Source organism: Pteropus medius, unplaced genomic scaffold (assembly GCF_902729225.1).
Source record: "Pteropus medius unplaced genomic scaffold, Ma_sr-lr_union100, whole genome shotgun sequence".
NCBI classification, from domain to species: domain Eukaryota; kingdom Metazoa; phylum Chordata; class Mammalia; order Chiroptera; family Pteropodidae; genus Pteropus; species Pteropus medius.
In genome coordinates this window covers 1,366,589-1,375,479 of record NW_024354875.1, presented here as the reverse complement: position 1 = coordinate 1,375,479, position 8,891 = coordinate 1,366,589, and the positions used below count along the sequence as shown (strand labels likewise).

At 57.9% G+C, this 8,891-nt stretch overlaps 1 protein-coding gene across 1 annotated transcript; it reads right to left on the bottom strand.

Annotated features, from left to right (window-relative positions):
- Positions 1–2,683: 2,683 nt before the first annotated feature.
- Positions 2,684–8,141, bottom strand: NMUR1 (neuromedin U receptor 1). The gene is made up of 3 exons (XM_039855585.1): positions 8,004–8,141; positions 5,438–6,326; positions 2,684–3,086 (listed from the first exon to the last, which is right to left on the bottom strand). Exons 1-3 carry the CDS (start codon positions 8,004–8,006, stop codon positions 2,704–2,706), a joined length of 1,275 nt encoding a protein of 424 aa, XP_039711519.1. The 5' UTR covers positions 8,007–8,141; the 3' UTR covers positions 2,684–2,703.
- Positions 8,142–8,891: the final 750 nt, after the last annotated feature.

Sequence of the window (8,891 nt, the reverse complement as noted above, 5' to 3'; positions counted from 1 at the left end):
GTAGTCTTCACACCAGTGGATGGATGGATATGTTAAGATTCTCGATTGCAGACAACAGCAAATGACTCTGGCCAGGTCAAGCAGAAAAGGAATCTGTTGAAAGGCTCTCAGTAACTCGGAGTCACCAGGAAGACTGGAAAAGCTGACAGAGAACACGGGCAGAAACCAAGAGAGGATGGGCAGCAGGAGCCCCAGCAGCGGCCTGGACAGGGTGCTGCTGTTAGAACAGCCTGGACACGTCCACCCCTGTTGTCGTAGGTCTCAGTATCACTTGCTCCTGGTAGGAGTCCCATTCCAGGTCAGCCGGCTGGCTGTGTGCAAGTCATGGACCAGCAGTGGAGAGTGTCTGGACCCCGTCTGGATTCTGTAGACTGGGCTTGGTCTCCCACCAAGAGTCACACACTGAAGGATTCCCCTCTAAAGGAAAAGGAGTTCAAACACTAGGGAGCCCCGCTCCCCCGCAAAACAAGGCAACTCCTCTCTACAAGAAAGCTTGGCGGATCCGTTAGGAAACAAGAATGGGAGAGGGGAGACCCTGGGAAGTGTACGAAATGAGATACCGGGACTGGTTTGGAAATACTGTCTGACTGCATAAGGATGGACGTGAAGTGCTATGTGCTTTACATTTCCTGAGCAGATACTTAATAGAAGGAAGGGTGGGCAAATGCAGCTTTGTTTGATGAGACTTATCTTGGGCTTTGAACTGCCGAAGAAAATAATCTTTTTTTGTCTGAGAAGGAAAGGGGGATTCCAGTATGTTCACCTTGACCCTCAGAAATACTAGCAGAGAGGATCGTGTGATCTGTGACCGTGGGATCTATGACCCATCAGAGAGGAAGTGAAGGTCGGAGGAAGCTGATGGTTTGGGAGAAATCAAAACAGTCAGGAACTCAGAAGACCAGACGAGCCTGAAGAATAATTCATCACGGGGACAACAGAATCTGAGAGCAGGAAGCAGACAGTCACGATCGCGTTCACGCTTCCCGAAATGGAAGTAACCCTGGAGGTCCTGGGAGCGAGGGTTAAGGAGAGGTCTTAGGCAAGATCAGGAGCTGATGCCAGGGCAAGAGCGGGTCATCCACATGGATTCGATGTCACACGGGCTAATGGCAGGAGCGGAGCAGACAGAGAGAAGAGAGGGCCCAAAATCTCGAACGTGAGAGGAGGAGGGATGTGCGTGACAGGAGCCCCAGATGAGCCAGACATTTACAAAGAGTCAAGGACTCCTGGCCTGAGCATAGCACTGGGCACCCAGGGTAACGCTGCCCCCACGCGGAGCAAGGCAGGAGAGTCAGCTGCAGAGGTGGCCCTCCTGGGAGACAGCCATCTTGCTGGCTGCCCCTTCCACCTCCATCCGTTTTCCTCAAGGGCTGAGCCCAGAGCCACTGTTTCCATTTTCCAGGGTAAGCAGTGACCTGTGACAAATGGGACCTATCCACTGACATGCTGTGGAGACAATGGAGAGAATACATCAAGTGTACACTAAGGAGTCTTCTGATAACTCCCTCCCCCGCCTTCCCCCGTCTGCCCGGCATTTCCCTGCAGTACTAGGCCCTTCGTAAATACACACTGACCCAAGTTCCTCAGGAGCATAAGTCATCTTGTCATTCAAGAGAGGCCCCCGGGGATCCACAGTTTGTCTTTGGGAAGAACCGCAGGCTCCAGGCTGAAGTTCAGGGTCTGGCCGCACACCACCCTGAGGCTCCCTGGGAGCTCATTTCAGAGGCGACACTGGGCGCTCACAGCTCTACACAGCCTCTTGCAAGCTCCTTTCTCCGAAGAAGCCCCCCACCCCGTCCTGTCTTATGTACACTTCTTGGTTACCTCTGGGGAGTAACTTGTGGGTGGTTTATTTCTTTTCCTTTAGATTTAACCCTTTCTTTTAAAAAATTGAGGTAAAAGTACACATGACATAATATTTACCATCTTACCCTTAAACGTACAATTCAATGTATTTTTAAGTATGTTCACATTGTCGTGCAAACCAGTCTACAGGTGGGGGTGTGGTGCACATGGAGGTCAGGGAGGGAGTCGGGGGTTGGGGGTGGTGCGGGTGTAGACAGAGTAATTTCCGCCCAGGTAATCTGAGAGTATCTGTTGGTTTGGTTACAGCCGTGACTTATGCACACGCACAGAAAACCACAGCTAAAGTGCCAAAGTGTGACACTCAGAATGTCAAGGCCCCCCTTTCATTTTGCAAAGAGGGGACAGAGTCCTGGAAAGGTGAGGTGATTTGCTTAATGCCACACGGCAAGGTGGCGGCAGGGCTGATACTGGAGCCAGGTCTCCTGGCCCCCTGGCACCCCTGAACCCTGGCGCCCCTGCTACCAGCAGCACTGCCAGGCGAAGATCCCGGAGCAGAATAAGCTGAGCGGGGGGGCCAGGGAAGGGTCGGGTCCGAGGAGGGTCCCAGGTGCAGCCCAGGAGCTGAAGAGGGACAGAATGGGCCAGAACATGCAGAAACTAAAGAAATGGTAAGGCCCCACGAAAACACTTCAGAAACTGGTGGCGGGGGTGGGGGAGTCTGATCGTGATGCTAAAACAGGGAGGGACTGGGGCCTGGAGGGCAGATGGCCAACTTACATCCCTTCAGGAACGCGGCAGGGACAGGAGTCACTGAGGTGACAGAAGTGGGGACAGGGCACAAAGGGTATGAAGACATCCCCTCCGAGGGGGGCAGATGGAGCTGCTTCGAGGCCCCTCTCAGACAGGGTCAGTCTCTTGCCGCCCCTCTGGATCACCATTCTCAGCCAGAGGGTGGGCCCTGTTGCCCGGGGAGCCCACATCACAGAGAGTGCTGCCTGTGGTCACCTTGCTGAGGCGGCGGGAGCTGCGGCAGGGTCTGCAGTGGTGGCCCCGGGTCCCCAAGCACAGGGCTTCCCAGAAGCTGTCCCGGAAGCGGCTGGACATGAGGCTGTAGAGCACAGGGTTGGCAGCTGAGCTGAGATAGAAGAAGATGCCGGAGATGACATGCACGTACTGGAAGGCCAGGTGCAGGCCCTCGGTCCAGTGGGACACGAAGCTCCACATGAGGCGGTCGATGTGGAACGGGGCCCAGCAGGTGGCAAACACCACGACCAGTGCAACTGCGGGAAAGAGAAGGGAGACCGGGCGTCCGCCAGGGCCCTCTCAACTGCCTTCCCTGCCTCAGCTTGGTCCGCCCGTCCTCACGTCCTCTCCTGTCCCACAGGCCACTCGTGCCCATTGTCCATCTTAAAGTTTCTGGAAGTTTGCCCGCCCTGGACACAGCCCTTTTAGAGCAGCAGCTCTCGCCATTGTCACTGACTGGACAGCAGACCTCCGCCCTGTCCCCGGCCACGGCTGGCTGGGCCAGGTATAGACCCCTGAGCCCAGCTGGCCCAGCCTGATTGTCACACCATGGAACTTGGAACTGGGTGACTCTTAGCTGTGGCTGATGAGGCCCAGTGTGACACAGACTACGGGGTTAAGGGCCACTCTGGGTGCCCACTTGGAGGCCATGCTTGCTGATGCGTAAGCAGAGAGAAGCAGGGCCCATGTCTAAGCAGCAGTAGAAGGGAGGTTATGGGGCCAAAGAGATCGAGACGAACACGCGCACCCCACATTTGCCTGCCTTGGCTCAGAAGCCTCCCCAACCCAGCTGCCAGCTCTCCGAGGCCCTGCTGAACACCCTGCCCCGTGCTGACTCCCCATTACTTGAGAGCCCCCACCTCCACGCCCCAGCAAAAGATGGGACAGGCTGGCCAAGCCCTCGCTCTTTCTCCAGAGCTTCCCTCCATCACTGGTCTGAACCAGCCACGCCCTTCTTGGGTCTCTGTCACCACGTCTGCCTTAATTGTCTGTTTCTTGTTTCTCGTGTTTCACTCAATATCCTTCCCTTGCAGAGTCTTTCCCATCACGTGCCGGTGTGGTTTTTCTCATAATCCCAGATTCCAATGTCACCAGCACACAGCCTGGTGCACAGTGGGCCTTCAGAAAGTGAAGGTGGGGGAGGAAGGAAGGGGGGAAGTCAGAGCCCTAGGTCAGCAAGCAAGGCAGCCTTAAGGAAACACCCACTGCCCAGGGTGACAGCCATCCCAGCTGAGCAGACTCGGACCCCGTGGGATGGGGGAGTAGGAGGCAGGGGCAGGGCTGGCCGGGGCAAGCTGGTCTGCAGTGCAGGCTTCACAGCGCAGAGCTGGGAGGCAAGTAGAACTCCGGGGTCTGTCCCATCTTGGGGGCTGAGAGTGATGCCACACTCTGGGACCTTGTTCCTGAGGGGCAAGAGGACTGGGTCTCTCTCTGAGAACGGGCCAGTTTCCAGCTGGCAATACTACCAGGGCTTTGAACAAGGCCTCACCAGCCCCATCCTGCCCCGGCTCACCTCACCTACCTGCGTCAGGCCCTGCGCATGTGGGGCGGGATGGGGGGGGAATCAACGCTTGGCTTAGTATCAGTTTGCCCTGCTTCCCCAGGGCCACTGCTTCGGAAAAAGAACCAGGTCTCGGCCACAGTAAGATTCAGAACCTTGACCCAGTTGGACATGCCCTGGCCAGGCCCAATCCACACCTGATTCTCCGACACTCTCCACACCAAGCCTCACAAATGCGCCTCCTGACAAGTCTCTTTTAGACAACGGTCACTGCCGTGGTTCCCAGGGCACTGCAGACATAGACGGAAGGAATTCATTTTCTTGCCTCTCTAAGCACTGTCTTTCCTTCTTTTGGAAGCTTTGCTCCCCCTGATCCCACCAGGTGGTTCCAAGGGGGCTGCTCACTTTAGCATCCTGCCACTCTGGCCTGGGGACGGGCCATGACCTAACCCCACCAATGACAATCCTTCCCTGGAACTTCTCCATAGCCAATAAGAAAAGGGGGCAGTTCCTTCCTCAGGAGAACAGAACTGTGTTCCCCGTGGCCATGCCTCCCAGACTGCAGTTGGGAAGGACAGAGCCAAGACAAGTCTAGAAGCCAAGATGAGAGAGCTGGAGGGTCTAGATCTCACGAATAGCTCTGTCATCCCGGAGCAAAGCCCCGTGTCCACGCCCTGTTTATGGTTTGGTGCTGTGAGCCAGTGCTGGCTTCATGGATGTGCCAGCTGTGCATCTGCATAGGGCGCCAAGACTAGAAGGGTCCTGGGCTTGGCTTAACGCTCTACTATTGCTATCTTGACATTCTTAATAATTTTTGAACAAGGAATCTGAATTTTTATTTTGCACTGGGCCTCACACATTATGTAGCTGATCCCGCCATGGGCCATTAACGTTTATCTTTGGTGTGAGTTTCTCGAAGAGTTATTGAAAAGAGTACCCCCGTATGCATGCACACACAAACACAAGGCGGAGGGTGGGGTGTGACTCCAACCTCACACTCAGCCTCCCTCATAAACCCAGACACTCGGCCCCTTCCCCCAGGCCCTGGAAGCCCCAGCCTCATCCTCAGTGCCGACTTCAACCCCTCTTTCCAGCAGCAGCACTTACACAGCATCTTGGTCACCTGCCTCCGACTCCTATCCTGCAGGCGCCGGAGCCTGCGGCTGTCGCTGGCCCTGGCCCTGCTCTTGGCCCCCTGCCTGAGCAGCAGTAGCTTCTCGTGCCGCAGCCGCAGCCCGATGAGCAGGTAGAGCACGCTGATGGTGGCCATGGGTAGGCAGAAGAAGAGCAGAGTGGTGGTCTGCACGACCAGGTTGTAGAGGGCCCGTGGGCGGACCAGGGTGCACACAGCCGAGCCGGGCACCGTGCCCCGGCAGGGCAGGTCCAGCTGCTGGATGCCGTGCAGGCTGGAGTTGGGCAGAGAGCAGAGCACGGCCAGGCCCCAGACGGCCCCTAGCACGCGACGCACGTGGGTCCGAGTCACCACGGATCTGGCCTGCAGCGGGTGCACCACAGCCACGTAGCGCTCCACGCTCAGGGCAGTGACATTGAGCACGGAGGCCAGGCAGACTGTCTCAAAGAGCAGCGTGCGGAAGAAGCAGCCGCCGGCGCCCAGCAGGAAGGGGTAGTTACGCCACATCTCATACAGCTCCAGGGGCAGGCCCACCAGCAGCACCAGCAGGTCCGACACCGCCAGGCTGAACAGGTAGTAGTTGGTGGGCGTGCGCATGGCCTTGTGGCACAAGATGACTGTGCAGGTCAGCCCGTTGCCCACGGCGCCCACCATGAAGATCAGCAGGTATGTGACACAGATGGGCACGAACAGCTCCATCTGCTGGGGCCCCAGGTACTTGAGTCTCAGCTGCTCGTCAGTCAGGTTCAAATCCTCAGGGTCAAAGAGCCCCAAGGCCCTACTGCCATTGCAGAGCACTGGACTCCTCGCATCCCTTGGGGACATGTCTCCAGGGAAGATGGAACAATTGAGGCAGAGAGGAGCCTGTGGAACGGAAGGAGGAAACACCCAGAAAAGTCACTCAGGGAACCCTGACTCTGTCGTAATTCATCAAACCAAAGGTGCCATCGACACCAAAGAGATTATTATTTAATGTAGCCCCAAGAAAGAAAAACTCTGTCATCCATCATAAGATGCGTTACAACTTCAGCGATGTAAAAACGTGCATCTTAAAAATGATAAAACGTGGACTACCATTTTAAGTTTTGCGATCTATTTAAACCTTTGAATGACGAATCCTCTCGAGCAGGGGCTTTGCCATCATCCGTCTCCCGGTGGATCTCTCCGCCCTTCCAGTCATGGACTGTGGGAAAGGCACTCAGTCTGGGCATGCGTGAAATGGGTACCACTGCAGCCTCACGTGGTCTTTAAGGACAAGGGCTCTGGAAGCACCTGTCTGGCTTCAAATCCAGGCTGTAGGACCATTTGCCTGGTAACCTGTCTGTGGCTGTTTCCTTACTATAAGAATCCAGGGAGTTTAATCCCTGAAAGATGTGAATGCGAGGCCTGCCTGACGCGCAGAAGGGGACTGAGTCACTGCGGGGATCAAGTGAGGGAGCGAAAGGGCTGAAACCTGTAACGCTGACCCCAAAGCCGGTTGGTTCTCCTTTCTTGTTTTCCATCACCTGAAATATTTGAAATTTAAATATTTGACACTCTCGATAATGCCAGTTCTGGGGTTCCCTGTCCTCTCTGGCTTCCTATCTCTGCCTGTCCACTGGATACAGTGGTTAAGGACCCAGGCCATTGGGCTAAACAGATTGGCCCGTTGTCAAATGCCAGCTCTGCCACGCTCTAGCTGTGACCTCCCCTTACTGTGCCTCAGTCTCCTCATCTGTGAAATGGCGGTGTGGAGAGAGAGCCCGCCTCATAGTCTCGGTTTAGATTAAACAAGAGAACACACGTACAGTTCTCAGGAGCGTGCCTGGCACATTTCAGGGGCTCCGTTTCAGTACATGATCCTTACTCCCCGTGTGGGAACGGAAGGGCAGTCCAGGGACAGGGCGCAGGGGCTGGACGGGGTTCGGATGCCTCCGGCAGCCGCCCTCGGCGAGCAGCCCCGAACTGTCCTCCTGAGCCTGTTCCCCAAGCCCACCATCACTCCTTTCCTCCGAGCAACACGGATTTTCAAGCTCGGTTCCTGGATCCTCTCCCTGTTCCTTCAGCCCCGTGGCCCCTGTACCTGCGCACCCGCCGTCCAGCATTCTTTTCCATTCTTCAATCTCTTACACCCCGACTAACTTCCTCCTCTCCAAAGCCTCTACGCAGAAGTCCGCCCTAGCCTCCCCGCCTCTCTCACACCTGATCCCCGCATTTTAGCATCCGGGCGCATTTTCATCCTCTCAGACGTGCCTCTCACCCCCGTCTGCACCCCCACCCGCGCTGGTGCGGGAGCCACGGGAGGGAAGCTTGGGGATGAGCCGTCTGGAGGCGCCGGGAAGGGTCGCCGCGCGGAGTCCCCAGCCCCGCTGCGCGCGCGCCCTGCAATAAGACAGAAATAACCCGGAGACTGCGGATCTCCCGGAGAAGAGGGCGCCCCAACAAGGCCCTCCTACCTCTACTGCCCTGGAGAGACCCAGCCCACGCGCTCCTCCTGCCTCTCCCCGCCCGCGCCCGGTGCAGCCGTCGCGCCCTTGCCCACCCGGCATCCCGCTCACCTACCATGCCGTCTGCGGCCCGCGAGATCCAGAGGCCGAGAGCCCACCCGCCGGCGACGTCCAGAGACCCACCGACCCGCAGGCGCGGCGCCCGGAGCGAGCCGGCTGTGGGACTGGCCAACCGACCGCCGCCGGCGCAGCAGCAGCCCGCCCAGTCTCCCCGCTCGTCGGGCGCCGAGGCGCCGCGCCCGGGTCCGCCACCAGGGGGCAGTGCCGCGCCCGCAGCCCGGCCGCCCGCGGGCCCCGCAGCTGGACCTGGACGCTCACCGGGGCCTCTCCCAACACCCGCCCAAACCTTAGCAGTTGTTCTCCCGAGGGTTTGACCGGCACTGCCAGGAGCAACTTTATCCCGCGGAACCCTCACAGCGACCCAGTCTGCACGTGAGAACGCGGCCTCGGAGAGGTGAGGTCGCACGTGCTGCTCCCGCCCTGCGACGCGCTGACTTTTAGCACAACGCGCTGATCGCACTGTCCGTTCGGCCCCACCTCCTCCTGCCCCACGTTTCACACGTGCCTCCAAGGACATCCCACCAGCCGCTGGAAGTGAATGAGCCCCAAAGGGTCGCATCCTGCCTCGTAGGCTTCACGTGGGGGTTCCTCTTCCTCCCCCAGGCCCCGGCACAGCGGTCTCCACCCCTGGCCGCCTCGGGTTCTCCAGACCCTGAGTCCAGGTCCCCGTCACCTCCCAGGACTGCCGCAGGAGCCGCCATTCTCCCTCCAGTCCGTCGTCCCACAGCCCCGTCTTNGGCTCCTCCTGCTCCCCCAACCGTGTGCATGTAAAGCCCAGCAAGGGGCACCTTCCCTGCTCTGCCCCCTCCTCCAGCCGGCTCTTCGCTGGAAGTTATCTCATCAGGAACTTGCTAAGGATCCTAGAAACGGGGACCCCACAGAC